Source organism: Lipotes vexillifer, unplaced genomic scaffold (genome assembly GCF_000442215.2).
Source record: "Lipotes vexillifer unplaced genomic scaffold, Lipotes_vexillifer_v1.1 scaffold39, whole genome shotgun sequence".
Classification (NCBI taxonomy): Eukaryota; Metazoa; Chordata; class Mammalia; order Artiodactyla; family Lipotidae; genus Lipotes; species Lipotes vexillifer.
Window position 1 is genome coordinate 1050321 of NW_006787038.1, and position 18385 is coordinate 1068705.

At 40.2% G+C, this 18385-nt stretch overlaps 1 protein-coding gene across 3 annotated transcripts in view; it reads right to left on the minus strand.

The window, feature by feature from the left end:
* Positions 1-2358: 2358 nt before the first annotated feature.
* Positions 2359-18385, minus strand: part of ALDH6A1 (aldehyde dehydrogenase 6 family member A1) — an 18154-nt gene continuing 2127 nt past the window's right edge. For 2 of the 3 annotated variants that reach the window (XM_007459725.1, XM_007459724.1), the window contains 11 exons: positions 12851-12910; positions 11752-11826; positions 10646-10807; positions 10339-10417; positions 9638-9940; positions 8352-8473; positions 6778-6967; positions 6385-6566; positions 4813-4992; positions 4451-4549; positions 2359-2747 (listed from right to left, as the gene is read on the minus strand). In XM_007459725.1, the coding sequence (XP_007459787.1) occupies positions 2643-2747; positions 4451-4549; positions 4813-4992; positions 6385-6566; positions 6778-6967; positions 8352-8473; positions 9638-9940; positions 10339-10417; positions 10646-10807; positions 11752-11826; positions 12851-12910 (1557 nt within the window). In that variant the 3' untranslated portion in view covers positions 2359-2642. The remainder of the gene's footprint in view (positions 2748-4450; positions 4550-4812; positions 4993-6384; positions 6567-6777; positions 6968-8351; positions 8474-9637; positions 9941-10338; positions 10418-10645; positions 10808-11751; positions 11827-12850; positions 12911-18385) is intronic. The other variant, XM_007459726.1, reaches the window with a different exon arrangement.

The window sequence follows — 18385 nt, forward strand, 5'->3', positions numbered from 1 at the left end:
AAGCCAGGTTTTCTTTTTAAGAGCTTTTTACTTGTAATTTGTTGTACATAATCAATTAGTACAATGTAAAATGTGAGAAATTTCCAGTGAGGCCACATCAGAGCAAAAAGAAAATACTGAATTTTTTAGCAGTTACTAGCATGAACACAACTGTACAGATTTTTTTCCATCTAAGAAATAAGAAACTCTTCTGAGTAGCAAGTACCTAGTCAAATGAGTTGATTCCAATTAGAGCAGCACAATTCTGATTAGTTAGCATTTCTTAAAAAGTAATTTTCCTTAAATGTAAGGAAAACTTAGGAGTCTCTGTGATTATATTTTAATTCCACTTGGAATTTAGACAATATGACCTTTTATTCAACCCAGCCTGTAGTTGTTGGACTGGATTAAATATTACTACCAGTTGTCAGCTGTGATAAGAGATAAAACAAGAGGCATTCTATTATGAAATTATAAATTTCTATTGCCTCACCTTTAGGCAGGCAAATCCCCCCCCTAAAAAAAAGCGCCAGGAGGGTCATAAATGTATTTTATTAAAGTTCAATCACCTTAAGTGATTAAAGATTTTGACGTTCTATCCAACAGGTGGTAGTAATAAGCCTAAAATCCACAGAGTGCACAAACATTTTCAAGGTTTTTACCATCCTTAATTCATTAAATAACCTCCATGGAATAGGTTAGCATTATCTATGTAACTAATGAGGAAGCAGGTCCTCTGGCTGAGGACCAGAGACTACTCTATCAGAAATGAGAAGCCTTCTTTCTCCTAGGTCAGTGGGTGAAGACCACATCAGAAAGACAGGATTCAACTGGCATGGTAGAGCAAAAAGACAGAATCTATTCTGTTTAGCATATAAATTTCTGTTCTGACTTAACGTTGAGCTATAGCTCATTAGTTGAGCTACAGCAAGGAAACAAAAAGCATAAAGACAGTTGAATTAATGGTAGCAGAAGAATCTGTCAAAGCATTTCTTTGACTACTTCACACATGGAAAGCTTTGAAATTTCTTAGGCCCCAGTTAATTACTTTACATTAGGGTTCTTTCATTAAAAAGTATCACAGGGCTTCCCTGGTGGCGCAGCGGTTGAGAGTCCGCCTGCCAACGCAGGGGACACGGGTTCGTGTCGGTCTGGGAAGATCCCACATGCCCCGTAGCGGCTGCGCCCGTGAGCCATGGCCGCTGAGCCTGCGCGTCCAGAGCCTGTGCTCCGCAACGGGAGAGGCCACAACAGTGAGAGGCCCGCGTACCGCAAAAAAATAAAAATAAAAAGTATCACAAATGAGAAATGCAGGCAAGAGGAAAGAACAATATAAAAATTTTGACAAGTAATATCAGGTTAGCCTTACTTTAGGCAACAGTCTCGCACATACTTGGAGAACACTTGAGTCTGAAGGTTTTGAGCCTCCACCCCAGAAAGTAGGAATTTGGTTTTTCCCTTCCAAACGGGAAGGACATTTTTAGGGAGAATTTTTGTTTTGGAGAATTTAACAGTGTCACCCAAGGTTGTATCTTTAAGGGTGGTTCATTTTCTCTGACCGTTTTTTACTCTAAGTAAAGTACTAGGAGTCCTAAGAAATGTTCTGTTCTTATACATTATACTGATTAAGTTCAGCATTAATTTGATTTCAAAGCTAAGAACAGTGGTTAAAACTTGTTTACAGAAATGCATTTTGGAAGAGAAAAATATTGTAAAACATGTAGTGAATGTTTCTTCAGTTTCTCATTCAGCCAATGAGGAAAGGGCATTGCCTTTCTTTTTACCATTAATCACTTCTCAATAAACGGAAGATCCTGTTAAGCAACAACAACAAAAAAGAGCCTTGCTCACTTTCATGTTGGAATACCCCTTGATTTCTGGGCCTGATATAACTTTTGAAATAGTTTTCTAAAAAAATCCTGTTGGCATCTGAATTAATGACTGAAGCATTAATTGACTGCTGAAGCAAACCCTGAAATTTAACGCTTGGCACACACCACAAAAAGTTGATTTATCCAATACATACTGAGGTATCCTTGGGAAGTGGTTTTAAGAAGCAGGAACAGTGACAATGATAGAATTAGTGGTCATGAGTCACTAGGACAAAGTGGCATTCAGCAGAAAAGACAGAAGCAGTTGTCACATCTGTGGGATAAGTAGAGATAGATTATATCTTGTGTGGTGTGGGATAAATGAGAGGCTCAGCAAAGCTTTGCAGAGAGGCCTCACCCACTGGCATTTATGTGGGGCTGTATTTGATGATCAACCAATGGGTGAATTATTTTTGACCTATTTCCCCATACAATAGATCCTCTTCCTTGGAAGATCGTCTTTACACACACTAATGTTCCCTTCCTTCAAGTCATCAGAAAAGGGGAAAATTTTTAGAAATCAGGTCTAAGCTCTTATTCCAGAGAAGCATTTCACAGTTAGAACAGTGACCTCAAAAATAAAATTATGAAGAGCAAGTGAAAATCTGGTTTCAGAATGACACTAGGAGTCTCCCTATTAGCTACTTAACAGGGGATAATGGTCCTGTGAAAGATTTTAGTTACATAGTATTCCAATCCCAGGGATCTGATCTGAGCAAAGTTGGCAGTTGGAGTTGGTCAAGAATAAAGGGCAATTACTCAGGATGGACTGAGTCCAGAACAAACTCATTTCTAACGGCCCATGGTAGGCATGACTACAGCAGGTGAGGAAAGAGAAGCATCTTCTTCTTTCCACTGTGAAGTTACAGTTTTTAGCTGAGTGTAGAACTGGATGCCCTAAAGAGAACAAAGAAAGAAAAAAAAAAAGAGAGAAAGAGTTATCATATATGCCCGGGGGTTTCATGATTCCTCTTTTAATCACTTTTGAAGGAGATGCTATGAAATGCTATTCACGTTCCTACTGGAGGAATAGGTGCAACCAAAATTAAATATATTGCTCATGAGATAATTTATGTAAAACATTTAGCTTATTACCTGGCACATCTAAATGGAAAAATTGAACAAGGTAAACTGTTAAACTTGTATTTATTTTATAAGAATAGGCTTGAGTAAAAGAGAATAGACTGCAGATCTAACACATAAAATTACTAGCAAGCTAGAAGGATACTGTTAGAAAAAAACACACCAGCTTGATTAAAATACTCTTCTGGAATTATTAGACAAAATCTGGGCAATGTTAATACAGTGAAAACAACTTTAGAGATTATTACATACTTTCAATATAAGATACAACTGAAGTTTACATTTTATTATGTAAGAATGATACTTTTATGTCTTCTTTCCAGAGTGCAAAATAGCAATTTAAGTACCTAAGGATTTAAGACTTCAAACTGTATATAAGGTCAGTCTTTTACTCTAAGAAGCCTCACTCACCAGAGTAACTTACAGTAATTAAACAAAGACATAGCAGGAAAAAAACTCCAAAACTGACAAACTATTTTAAGCAAGAGTTTTACTCTGCTTCCCTTGAAAGAAAGTTTCAATAGTATCAAACTAGTCAATTTTACAAAAGCTGTGACTAATGCACAAACTGGATAATCCACCTCCAAACAGTGTTTCTTAACCAGCTGGCTACACAGTCATAGCCTGCTGTGTAATCCCACTGTTAATTTATTATTAACCTATAAAAGGGAAACCTGTATAGAAAATAAGTAATTTTTTACTGAAGGTCCCAAAATGGCTGTATTTCTGTGGGACTACAAAGAACTTTCACTAGCCCATTTGTCCAACACATATTTGGGTACTTGCTCTGTGCCACGTTCTGCAGATAAGTAAATAATAATTACAGTGTGATGAGAGCTTCTTAACATGGCTTAAATAGTCCTACTACATGACTTGCCTCTGCCTACCTCTCTAACCTCATCTCTTACCACTATCTTCCTTATTCACTCACTGTGCTCCAGCCCATTTCTGCTGTTTGAACGGTGCCATGCCTGTTCTTGCTTTAGGATATATGCACCAGTTGAAGGATGTGATAATAGTGGTAATTTGGTTCCAGATCTGCTCTATTTATTTATTTTTTGTTCGGTGCTGCATTTATATAATTTTTATTATAGAATAGTGTTTAATATACAGAAGGTGCTCAATAAAATTTTTAGTAAATGAGTAACTATTATGGGAGCAATGTGTGCAGTGGGAGCACATGAGGACATACCCAACCCAACACTGAAGGGGATGGTGGTGGTCAGAAGTGATTTTCTGGAGGAGTCCACACTTTAAACTGGGGGTTAACAGTCAGATGAAAAGGGGGGAGAAAGGGGGGATACAGGAAGAGAGGGTCACAGGCAGAGGAGAGGACATATACAAAGACTTGGATTTACTCATGCTCTTTCCCAAAAACTCTGTTGCCTTGAGTTATTCAGGAATTGGCAAAATTTTGTTAACTTTTATATCTTTTCTAGGGAAACTACTGACTTGTTCCCGAATATGTTCAAGAAAGTTTCTTAGAGGAAAAATATATTTTTTAAACTTAAAGTCACCTGTTTGCCATAGAAATTGGTGTCTCCCCTGAAGGAAGCTCGAGAGCCAGTGAATGAGAACATTGGCAAAGGCACTGGAATGGGCACATTCACCCCGACCTAAAGCAGAACAAATCCACGTCACATACTAAGAAAAACAAAGGAACTTTCCATTTAGAAGCCCAAATGCTTGGCATCAGAGAGACCAATTTTAACTACCCACCTTCTACCCGATCCTGCATCCCATGAGCTTTTATTCCTGAGGAAGAAATGGGGCACTGAGGGAGATCAGAGGGGCAGTGACTGATCGCTGTTTACCTTCTCCCCTTACATAGGAAACAGTAAATGGCTACAAGAATATCCTAAGAATTCTGTTCACAAACCTGTCCGACATCTACCAGGTGGGAATATTTCCGAGCAGTGGCTCCATTGGTGGTGAAGATGGCAGTTCCATTTCCATATGGGTTGTCATTTACGATCTTGATGGCTTCATCCAAAGTGTCTGTTTCCAGAACTACAAGAACTGGGCCAAAAATCTCCTCTTTGTAACAGGTCATATTTGGCTGCCAGGAGTGATGTAGCAGAAAAGAAGTCAGTATTTTTTGCTTATTTGGTACTTTATTACCCACTTGCTTAATGAACAGCTTTTATGTTAGTAATAATCTCTTTTCATTTTAAATCACCTATTAAAAAAAGTCCTTTCTTGCTGTGTTCCATCTTCCAAGCTACCCATCATAAATAACTTGAAATTCCTATTACTGTAACTATATAACTACACTCCTTTTCTTTAAGCACTGTATTTTTAGGTCTCATGACCCATTACTAGCTTCCTGTTTTATGCCTGTATTACTTGTTTATCCAATTGTTATCTTACTGAAAACTACTTGAAAATTCATTTTTTTAATAAATCAAATATACATTAAAAATACCACAGGAGAATTTTTCTATTTAAAGAAATCCTGTGCTAAGTTTTCTGTAACATAAACAATCTATTCTGATTTGTTCCTTTGCCTCCCAAATGGGTCTGTACATTTTTATTTTGGTATCAGGTCACATTAAACATTGAAAACATCTTTTACCACTGCAGCTGGTCAGCTGTGTTTGTTGCTGATAAGTGGATTTTTCCTCAATGACTCTGTGGCAAGAAATCTCATAATTTCTACTACACTTAGATTCAGCTCTTGACTGTTCAGGATTTTAATAGGATTAGTGGGGATATCTGAATTTCAAAAAAACTCCTCAATATAGTCATTGAGGAGTCATTGTCATTTTAGCTGCACAACTTTCAGTTTTGATAAATAAAAATTGACACCAATTCTTTTTCTTTTGTCACTTTCTGGTGAAGATGTAGGTATTCAATAACTATTGGGGGCTGATATATTGATGGAGACACTGCAATAGCTATAAGCTAGGCAGTAAGAAGGAGAGGGAAGAAGAATTTAACATTAAACAAGTAAGAAGTATAATGTAAGATAGGAACTGGCAAAATAATGGCCTGTGAGCTGGAGTGGCTTGCTGCCAGTTTTTGTACAGCCCACAAGCAAAGAATGGTTTCTACAATTTTTAAATGGTTGAAAAAAATCAATCATGACACCTAAAACTATATGAAATTCAAATTCCATTGTCCATAAATAAAGTTTTATTGGAATATAACCACACCATGTTAATGGCTGAGTCGAGTAGTTGTGACAGAGACTATTTATCCCTGCAAAGCCAAAAATATTTACTCTTTAGCTCTTAATGTAAAGTTATCCAACCACTGGTATAGTGGAAAGAGGTTGGAAGTCAGAAGGGGAGACTCATTCAGACTTGAGATAAAATAACTGAGTAATTCTGGCAAGAGATGAGGTCTCTAGTCATTAAATGTCTTCATTTATAAATTAGGTGAATGAGGTGCCTTTAGCTAATTTCACAAAATTATATATTTGCAAAATAAATAATCCAGAGTTGTTCACCTTGACATTTGAGATGATGGTTGGCCCAACAAAGTTCCCATTTTCATAACCTTTGACTTTAATATCTCGCCCATCAAGAAGGATGGAAGCTCCTTCCTTTGTTCCACTATCAATCAGATTGCAGACTCGCTCTTTTGCCTGGGGGGTGATCAGAGGGCCAAGATCAGCTCCAGGCTGGTCTCCTGTAGAACAACACAGAAGTATTTAAGGTCTTCATTAACATAAATTATGAGTGCTAAATAAAGATGAATCCAAATGACAAGTAGTACAGTACAAAGAGAGACAATGGTAAGAATAAACATGATTGCTCCCACTGGACAAGGCCAATGCGAAAATCAAGAGCTTAGTGCCACAGGTGCAAAGTCTAAAGAAGCCCGGCAGATAACTGGTTACCTGCATTGACTCTCAGCTTTTTGGCACGCTCTACCAGCTCTGGCAGCCACTTCTTAGCTTCTCCCACAAGGATCGCTGTTGAAAGAGCCATGCGGCGCTGACCAGCGGCTCCAAATGCTGCCCCAACGAGCTGGTTCAGAGTATTTTCCTTATTGGCATCTGGCATGACTACCCCATGGTTTTTGGCTCCCTAAGGAAATACAGAAAGTACATGAATCTTCCTTGGCAAAATACAATTTGGCTAAGAAATTAAAGAACCTGAGATTTCAGATGAGAATTTAAGGGAAGGGCTCAAGAATTTATCCTGTGTTGCTTTGAAAATAGATTTATTATCATTTTGATATTGCTGAAGTACTGGTAACACTGAGTAAGTCTCCAGGTTACTTTCGCTTCACTTCCTCAGCTGAAAAGCTGATAGGTGTTTATTTAGATCAAAACCACTATCAAACGACCCCCACCCCGCCCAAAAAACAAAACACTGCCTCAATCACATTCGGTCAAATTGACAGGCTAAACACTGCATCCAGGAGCCAAGGAGAACTCCCTTCTCTTTCCTAAGTTAGCTAGGAAAGAATTTGTCGTTTGTCAGAGGTTCCAGTTATATGAAGAGCAATGTAAACATAGAGCTGCCAGTAGCCAGCTGAAAGGCAAAATAGGAGGTAGGCCTCCTGATACACAATTTCCGGAAAGAAATTCCCCCAATTGGCTTGCTTCTAGATACACAGCCTCATAAACTTCTATGTGGGACTGACATATGGTCATTTCCACATGTTTCCAGGTACAGCTATAGTTGAGTACATAAATAGATACCTTGTCTGCTACTTAACTGTATCCCATTACATATAGTATAATGTTAGACACAGAATACATTCAAGAAATATGTAGTGAAATGGGAGGGGCATAAATCAAATTGGCCAAAACACATCCAGCCATGAAAAGAAACAAATGGGCATATCATGAACAGTCTCCAAGCCTGTACATAGGTGGCTACCCTTTTTGCAACATTAGTGGAAGGGTAAGAAAGTAGCAACTGGACATTATATTTAGTATCAAAGAATTACCAAGTATTTGGCAAGGAGCTAGTCACTAAGGAACAGTAAAACTATGCAGCCAAGTAAACCACACTCATATATCATACACGGATATCTGGCTCTTTCCAGAGCCTTAAATAGTCTGGGCTCTTAGGGAAGATCATATCTTTGACATTAGTAGTTAGGATACGCCTTAAAGGCAGGAAGGATGGGGTCTAGCTGGAAGAATGGTATGAAGGAAGAAACAGGGCCAGAAGCAGAATTTGGCAGTTACTGCTGAAGCCCAAAGAATTTGAATATCATTCTTAAGGAGAAATGTGACTTTATCACCAAGATTACCTGGTTAAGATAAAAGGTAATTAAAGTGACAGAGAATAAAACTCATCACACTGTTCGTGGTTAAAGGGAAGACAACCAGGATGAATTGTGAATAAAGAAACACTGTCATTAGGGTGGGATGAGTGGCCCCTCTACTGAGGGGCTTTTTCCAGGTAATTTTAATACATATAACAGAATTTGGGGGAAAAAGGAGTAAGAAGTTACCATATTGGCTTGAACTCTCTTGCCATGTCTTGACCCTCTCTCAAAGATGTACTCTCCTGCCTGGTTGGATCCCACAAAGCTGATTGCTTTGATATCAGGATGCTCGCAAATAAAGTTTACAGCTTTAAGAAGAAAATAAATGATTACCACAAAGGAAAAAAGGGCTGTGGGATTCTCAGCAAAGCAAATTTCTCCCTTTCTCACTGTTATGAATGAGAAGTTTTCATACTTTTGTTTTTCTACCCTGGATTCCCATTTTGGAGTTCTGTCCTTGTTCTCTTAAATTCTTCTTTTTTTTTTGGCCATGCTCCACCACTAGTGGGATTTTAGTTCCCCAACCAGGGATCTAACCTGCGCCCCCTGCAGTGGAAGCGAGGAGTCTTAATCACTGGACTGCCAGGGAAGTCCCTCTCTTAAATTCTTTAAACTACAAATCTTATTTAACCTCTTCTCTTTCATTATTTTTCCCACTTGCTAGTCCAGAATTTCTACTTTTAATCTAACTCTGAAGGCTACAACTCCTATTTTCCTCCAAAATAATAGCCTTTCAATACTTAACTCTTCCTTTTGTCCTTTACGAATGTGATATTTCCTCAACTGTCACTTATACTGGGACTCTCAGATACTACTGTGCCCTCATGTGAGAGGCAATAGAGCATAGTATTTAAAAGTAAAAACCAGGGTCTGCCTTCTTAAGTGTACACATCCCAACTTTTACAGTTTCTAGCAACGTGACTTTGGGCAAATCACTTAGTTTCATTATACCTCAATTTTCTTATCTGTAAAATGGGAAAATAATAGTACCTACCTCAAAGGGTTGTTGTAAAGACTAAATGAGATAATACATAGAAGGCATTAGGAACAAATATATAGAAGGCATTAGGAACAGTGCTTGAAACACAGAAGCACTTTTTAAGTGTTAGCTATTATTATATGAATCAGAAGGACTTCAGTACCTCTGAGATCTATAAAGTCTGAGTTAAATAACCTTATAAATTCTCTCAATATTGAAATGAAAACTTCTCTTTAATCTCATCTGTATCTTGCCCTAACCATATTTCTTTGTCCTAATGTATTCTGTAGGGCAAGAAGCACCGCTACTCCCCAGTTAGTTACCTTAGCACAGAGGTGGCAAAACAATCAACAAACATTATCTTCAAACATGGAGGTTACTACTAGTAAATCCCTTCATCCCTAGGTTCTTCATCCTAAAACACCCCATCACTGACTGAACACCTTGATTTTTTGGTATCCAGATTAAGTGCCATGTACAGAGGGGCAGTTACCTTCATGTTGTCCATGGATGACATTCAGTGTTCCGTCAGGGGCACCAGAGTCCTGAAGCAACTTGGCAAGAAGTATAGTTGCTCCAGGGACTCGCTCTGATGGTTTCATTAGGAAGGTATTTCCACATACCATGGCCATGGGAAACATCCAAAGGGGGATCATGGCAGGAAAATTGAACGGAGCAATGCCTGCACACACCCCCAGAGGCAGACGGTAGGAATAAAGGTCCATGTCTTTGGTGATGGATGGCATGGTCTCTCCCAGCATGAGGGATGTCACACTGCAGGCATGCTCAACCACCTCTGGAACAGAGAAGCAGTCGGGCCACCAACTCTCCACACTGTGCACTACTTAGTTTTGTCATGCTCTAGTCAGCCCTGAGTGGCAAGACCAACGACAGAGGGAAGAAACACTGACTTGCCATGTGAAGGGGTTGCGTAAAGTGAGATTATATGAATGGGAAAAAGACAGTGCAATACATATACCATTTGGAAGATCATTTGAGTAAAATAATGAATGAAGTAAACCAATCCCACAGATACCTGAGTACTGTCATTTCCCATAAGTAGTAAAAAAGATATCATGGGATAGCAAAATCTACATAAAGGAAGAAGCAATCCCCCATCTGGGGTCTTTGCCTCTCATTTTTCTTTGCTTCTTCCCAATGTCCCTGAACTCCCCATGAGGAATCCCTGCTTACGAAGGCCTCGAAATACATCTCCTTCGGCATCCGCTAGGGTCTTCCCTTGTTCCAGCGTGATTAACCTGGCAATTTCTTTCTAGAGAGAAAACACACAAATAGAAACCAATGCAAGGATGTGCCTCCTGTTAGTTCTCAGGCAGCCAAAAAAGAATAAAAGTCAGGGAGAAGTACTATGAGGGAGAGAGCCATGATCTATGGCTCTCTGTATTGTACAGTTAGGGAGAGCAGCTAAAAGGGCCTCTATGAGAGTGACAAGTATCCCCTAGGCAACAGTTTGGAAAATTATACCATTCAGATTTCTTACCAAGTTTTCTTTAATGAGTTGTTGATAGCGGAGCAGGACCTGCTGACGGCTTAATATTGAAGTGTCTGCCCATGCAGGAAAAGCACGTTTGCAGGAAGAAACTGCTGCATCCATTTCAGCCTTGGTGGCTTGAGGGACCCGACCAATGACCTCATTGGTGGCCTGATGGAGAAAGCAGCACATCAGGGACTTCTCTGGTGGTCCAGTGGTAAAGAATCTGCCTTAGGGCTTGCCTGGTGGTGCAGTGGTTAAGAATCTGCCTGCCATTGCAAGGGGGACAGGCTCGATCCCTGGTCTGGGAAGATCCCACATGCCGCAGAGCAACAAAGCCCATGCACAACAACCACTGAGCCTGCACTCTAGAGCCCGTGAGCCACAACTACTGAGCCCACGTGCCACAACTACCGAAGCCTGCGCACCTAGAGCCTGTGCTCCGTGACAAGAGAAACCACTGCAATGAGAAGCCCGCGCACAGCAACGAAGAGTAGCCCCCGCTTGCCTCAACTAGAGAAAGCCCCCACACAGCAACGAAGACTCAATGCAGCCAAAACTAACTAACTAACTAACTAAATAAAACAAACAAAAAAAACTGCCTTACAATGCAGGGGCCACAGGTTCGACCCCTGGTCAGGGAACTAAGATCCCACATGCTGCGGGGCAACTAGGCCCACGTGCCACAACTACTGAGCTCGCGCCCCTCAACTAGAGAGCCTGTGTGCCACAAACTACAGAGCCCATGTGCTCTGGAACCCGCACGCCACAATTACAGAGCCCATGTGCCCTGGAGCCTGTGAGCCATAACTAGAGAGAAGCCTGCACGCTGCAACAAGGATCCCACATGCCTCAACGAAGATCCCGCGTGCTGCAACTAAGACCCGATGCAGCCAAAAATAAATAAAATAAATAAACAAATAATAAATAAATCTTTTTTTTTTTTAAAAAAAGCAGCACATCATCCTTTGTCCCTGCCCCACCTTCTTCATTTTTTGTATAGTCGCAGGGGCAGCGCCATGTGCTTCACAGTAGACACCCTGGTCCCTATTTTCCCACCATGTTCCCAGAATTCTAGGCTGGTTAAATTTAAGTCCCAAAGCAGCTTTGCTTACGGGGTTGTGGATGTCCATCCATTTGTCACTTTTGGATTCAATAAATTTCCCATCAATGAAAAGCTTTACAGTTGGCTGGGGAAAAAAAAAAACAAAACACCACAAAACTTTGTATTAGTTAGTTGCTTTACTTCTCTCTTTCACAAAGAGAAAAGAAATTGGGGTTGATAACTGAATTTTCTGCCCTCTAGGAATGTTAGCACTAGGAAAGAGATATACAATATACTTGTCTATAGTGCTTATTAATATGGGGCAGAGCCTCTCAATACTGTGATCTCTCTGTAAATGTGAAATTCCCTGCTAATCACACAGTGGAACTTCACGAGTAAACATATGCCACTGAGAAGCTTATACTAAAAAAGCAGTAGACTCTGTGTTAACAAAGATTAGCTATTAGGACGTCTTGGCCCAGCTGACTTTCTGTCACATTACCATGAGCATGCATTACCTTTATGATCAAAAGATTTTAAAAGACATTTCTATCTGTGTAGTTTTTCTGAGAAGTAGCTTGTTTTCATTAAATTTTCAAAGTGGTCTGTGGGCCAAAAAAGGTGAAAGATTACTATGTTACAGTATGTGCATGCTTCTATATAAACAGGATTTTGAGCACCAGTCCTTATATATCAGGTTTCGTTACTGCAAATGGCTGATAGACAGTAGGTCTGTAAAAACAACTCTAAAGGTTGTAAAGAAGACAACCTTTCTGGCAGGGTCAAGAAAACCTCTAGAAGCCAAGAAAATGTATCTTTTGACACAGTAATCCTAATTCAGAAGGGAAAGAAGAAAACTACATAAATAAATGTTTGTTTTATAATACTGAAAAACAGAATAAGTCTAAATGTTATCTGGAAAAATTATTAGTTAATTCAGGCTATATCTACTTGATAGAATATTATATAGCCATTAAAAATCATAATCATAAAGACCACCGTGCAATATTGTAAATGCTTACAACATAGTAGACATAATATAAGAAAACCAAGATACAAAATTTCAGATAAACTCTGATCATAATTATGTAAAGAAGATAAATGGGAATACCCCCAAATTATACTGGATTCCTTCTCAGAAGTCAGCCTTTATTACCAAATAAACTCACCACTGAAGATGAAGAGAAGGAGGATGCTGGGTGCCAACTGGAGTTCACCTTGGAAGAAACCTGGGAGGTAAAAGAATGGTTATTTTGATAAATGAGAGCAGAAAATTATTAAAAATTTAGTGAATGGCTACTATATGCTTAACATTATACTAGTTACTGTCGGTATATGAAAAAGGACTTGGTGTTTGCTCTCAAGGGTCATACAGTCTTTATAAAGAGAAAAGTTGTGAGACTATGAGTCACAGCAAACTATGAGAGAACAATAAACCACAATGATCATGTGCTCAATTTCCAGGACAGTCCTGGTTAAAAAAATATTTTTTTGTCATTAGACCATATTTTTCTAATTTTTGACCTGGTAACTGTAGTCACCATAAATCTAAAAATAAGAAAATACTTAGGATGGTGTCTAACACAATAGGTGTTGAATATAAGATAGCATATAACCAAGTGTCAAATGTATGTATAATATGCCCACACAAATACTTAAAACATGAATGTTCATGGTAAATTTATTGGTAACAGCCTAAAATTTGGGAACAACGCAAATGTCCACAATTGGATGGGTGAATAGGGAAACTAGTATGGTATATCCATATGTTGGAATACTACTCAGCAATAAAAAGGAATCGACTATTGATATATGCAACATGGATAACTATAGTAATTATACTGAGTGAAAGAAGTTAAGACTTAAAAAGAGTATATACGGTATGATTCCATTTATATAAAACTAGAAAATGTAAAAGGTAATGTCAGAAAGCAGATGAGTGGTTACCTAGAGACAACGGAGGAGGAAAAGAGGAAAGGGGGTAAGAGAGAAACGTTTTGGGGCAATTAATATGTTCACTCTCTTGATTGTGATGTCTTCACAGGTGTATATAAATATTAAAACATCAAATTATACACTTTAGGGCTTCCCTGGTGGCGCAGTGGTTAAGAATCCGCCTGCCAATGCAGAGGACATGAGTTCAATCCCTACCCCGGGAAGATCCCACATGCCGTGGAGCAACTAAGCCCGTGCACCACAACTACTGAGCCTGTACTCTAGAGCCCACAAGCCATAGCTACTGAGCCTGAATGCCACAACTACTGAAGCCTGCACGCCTAGAGCCCGTGCTCCGCAACAAGAGAAACCACTGCAATGAGAAGCCCACACACCACAACGAAGAGTAGCCCCCGCTCGCTGCAACTAGAGAAAGCCCATGCACAACAATGAAGACCCAACACAGCCAAAAATAAACAAATAAAAAAAATTATACACTTTAAAATATGTACAGTTTATTTTAGGTCAATTTTATTTCAATAAAGCTGTTTTTAAAAATGTCACATGTGGGCTTCCCTGGTGGCGCAGTGGTTAAGAATCTGCCTATCAATGCAAGGAACACGGGTTCGAGCCCTGGTCTGGGAAGATCCCACATGCCGCGAAGTAACTAAGCCCGTGTGCCACAACTACTGAGCCTGTGCTCTAGAGCTCGCAAGCCACAACTACTGAGCGCACGTGCCACAACTACTGAAGCCTGCGCGCCTAGAGCCCACGCTCCGCAGCAAGAGAAGACATTGCAATGAGAAGCCCGCGCACTGCAACAAAAATTAGCCCCCGCTCGCCACAATCAGAGAAAGCCTGTGCACAGCAACGAGGATCCAACACAGCCAAAAATAAATTAAAAAAAAAAAAAGCCACATGTACCTAATAGGAAAAGAATGTGTTATACAGGTAATAGGATTTAATCAGGAAATGGCAGGGGTCGGGGGGATCAGTTACAATAAAAAAAAAATAGTTTTTTTTTAGTTCTCTAAAAAAAAATAGTTTGTATATATGCTATAGTTCTCTAAAAAAAAATAGTTTGTATATATGCTATGCAAGTTGATATAAGAAATACTGAAGTCTAATCAAAGTGAGCAAACTAAAATAGTTACCTTGCTATTACCTTGTCTGAAGAGAAATCATGTTAACCAAAGAGTTTAGGGCTGCATAAAGTACAAGAATTTGTTTGTGTGCCTGCAGCACTGTCCAGAGGAAAGGGTGCTGGTCCTTTGGGCCAGCAGACAGTGCTTCCAAATGCCTGGTCTGCTTCCTCTCCCAGTCCCCACAAAAGCTATTTCAAACCATCAACACTCTCCTGGAGACCACCATGTCTTACTTATAGTCACGTTCCGAATACCAACAGAGTAGGTGTTCAGTAAACATCTACTGAACGAAAGAAAGGTCCACTGGGCAGCTTATGTTGCCTGACTGTCCCCCACCCCAGACTTGGTTAGCTGTCCTTTTTTGTACTCCATAGCAGCCAATATTTCCCCTAAGAGGTTATGTCAGTGTTGTAATGACCTAGTTACTTGTTTGTTATCCCAAAGACTATAAATTCCACAAGGGCAGGCACCGAATCTTGTTTACCTACTTTACAGAGTTACTAAGATCAAGCTTGTCCAGGTATGAAAAATAGCTAGCAAGTAGTTGGTGCTCATTACATGTTATTACTATAAATACTTATTTGCTCATGCTCCTTGCTATTTCAAAACTTAACAATTCTCTTAAAATTTTCAACTCTGTTCCTTTCCTTCTCACTCTTAAGAGCTGATCTTGCAGATGTAAACTATTATATATAGGATGGATAAACAACAAGGTCCTACTGTATAGCACAGGGCACTATATTCAATATCCTGTGATAAACCATAATGGAAAAGAATATTAAAAAAAGAATGTCTATATGTGTATTACTGAGTCACTTTGCTGTACAGCAGAGGTTGGTACAACATTATAAATCAACTATATTTCAATTAAAATTTTTTTAATTAAAAAAAAAGAGCTGATCTTATTTTTTCTACTTCAGCGGAAACAGAAACCATCAGATGGGAACTTCCTCAACTTCTTACCAGTAAGCCTACAAAACTGACCAACACCCATCATTTTTTCCTTTCTTCCTCTTATAGTGGAGAAGGTAGCTACCAAGGTTCACAGGGACAGAGTGACTGGGAGACAGAGGTGCACAGAGGTGGACTGACTGAAGAGATGTCTGTCTTGTGATCTAAGGCTAATCTCTGCACCTGTGCTCTGAACTGTTCCTCCTGCCTCGGACACCTCCATCAATGATTCTTTCTTTCCTGTACCTTAAACCTCTCTCCATCCAATAGCCAGAGTTCTCTATACCAATTACCTCCCCATCTCCCACTAACTCTTCAATCAGCTCCAAGCTTTATGACTGAACACGAGTGACTTCCTCCATACCATGGACTCTTCCGAGTCCTTCTTGTACTTGACCTCTCAGCAGAGGTGGAGAGTTATTTAATCATGCCCTCTGTCTGAATCCCCTCTCCACTTGTATTCTGTGATGCCCTGGTATCTTTTCTATTTCTTGGGCCACTTTTTCTATGCCTTCTATGCTGGTTCAGTCTCCTATACCTGGCCTCTAATGGTTGAGTTCCTGAACAAGGAGTTCCTGAACTCTCCTTGGGTGATTTCATCAACTCCAGTGGCTTAATTATCTAGATCCTGGTGATGCCCAAATCTGTAATTCCTCACCAGAATCTTCCTCTTCAGGTAATACCTACATAACTGTCTTCACCACATCTCTACTTGGATGTTATTTAGGTACATGTTGAAAAAGCTGACCTCATCTTCCTTCCACCAACCAGCTCTGTTTCCTATAGCCCACCGTTCAGTAAATGGGGCTACTATCCACCTAACTGCCCAGCCAGAAACTTGAATGTCACCCCAACTTCTCCCTCTCTCTCCTCAGTGAATCAAACAAGTCCTGGCAATCTGTCCTCCCAGAAGTCTTTGAAATGCACCCCCTTCTCTCCACCCCTCCTACCCTCACCGAAGTCTATGCCATCATTGTCTCTCACCTGGACTTCAACAATGGTTTCCTAACAGGTCTCCCAGCCTCCAATCTTAAACCTTCTGAATCTAGTTTCCACTCCATAGCCAGAGGGTCTTTCTAAAACACAAACCTGGTTAGATCACTCCTTTGTTTAAAACCTATCAATGGCTTTCCATTGTCCTTGGGATAAAGACTCACCTTGATGTTGCTTAGAAGACTCTACATAGTATCTTTACTTCTCTAGTTTCCTAGCTTGTCGCTTTCCTCCTTGCTCTCTCTATGCTGCAGCTGTTCAGAACATGTTTTGTGATCTCATTGCCCTTGCACATGCTGCTCCCTCTTGCCTGGAATTGTTTCATCCCATTTGCTTGGCTCACGTCTATTCCTTAGCGCCCTATCACTTTGGGTACAGGTACAGGTACAGGTCAGTTCTGTAGGCTTGCTAGCAGGAAGTTGAGGACATTCTCATCTAATGGTTTTTGTTTCCTCTGAAGTAGAAAAAACAAGATTAACTCCTGTGAGTGAGAGGGGCAGTAGCAGAGTTGGAAGTTTTTAAGTCTCAATCTCTGGTCTAGGCTAAGTACCTGATTATGAAGTTCATAAAACACCTGAATTCCTCTATTTCTCATATCGCACTAGGGAATAGTAGCTTATTTAATTATTAAGTCTCTCTCCCTTAGATCACTAGATGGTTGTGTCCTAAGCCCCTAGCACCATTCCTGGACTAGAGTAAGCACTCAGTAATACTCTGCAGAATGAAAGAATGAGTACACATCAAGCAATTGTTGGATATTAATTTTGTTTCATGTAAATTCTCTTACAGGGCAGAAAATGCACGGATAAGCCAACTGGAGCATTCTAGGCCACTTATTTTGTTTGTTTGTTTTCTTTTTTAAAAAAAATTTATTTATTTATTGGCTGTGTTGGGTCTTCATTGCTGCACGCGGGCTTTCTCTAGTTGCAGCGAGCAGGTGTTACTCTTCGTTGCAGGTGCACGGGCTCTAGAGCACTGCCTCAGTAGTTGTGGCGCACCGGCTTAGTTGCTCTGTGGCATGTGGGATCTTCCCGGACCAGGGATCGAACCCGTTTCCCCTGCATTGACAGGCGGATTCTTTTTTTTTTTTGCGGTACACGGGCCTCTCACTGCTGTGGCCTCTCCCGTTGCGGAGCACAGGCTCCGGATGCACAGGCCCAGCGGCCATGGCTCACGGGCCCAGCCGCTCCGCGGCATGTGGGATCCTCCCAGACCAGGGCACGAACCCACGTCCCCTGCATCGGCAGGCAGACTCTCAACCACTGCGCCACCAGGAAAGCCCGACAGGCGGATTCTTAACCACTGCGCCACCAGTGAAGCCCTAGGCCACTTAGTTTTATTTTGTCACTGGCACACAGTCTCCCTGCTGTCAAGAGGGCATAAAAGGCACTGCATCTGGTATAATAAAACATTATCATATAGTTTTGAAAGGTTAGATCTCCTTTCTTTTCTTCATTTTCCAAGACACACTCATTAGTACTGTTGCTGAAAAAACTATCCTATGTCCAGTCACACCAAACTCCTTGTTCTCTAGATGTTTATTTCATACTTGCTATTTCCTTTACCAGGAACTCTCTTCCCCTCTAGCTAAAGGCCTCCTACTCTTGCAATACTTAAACCCAGATCAACCCCTTTTGGAAGCTTTTCCTGAATTGCACAGGTGGAATTTGGGGCTCTTTC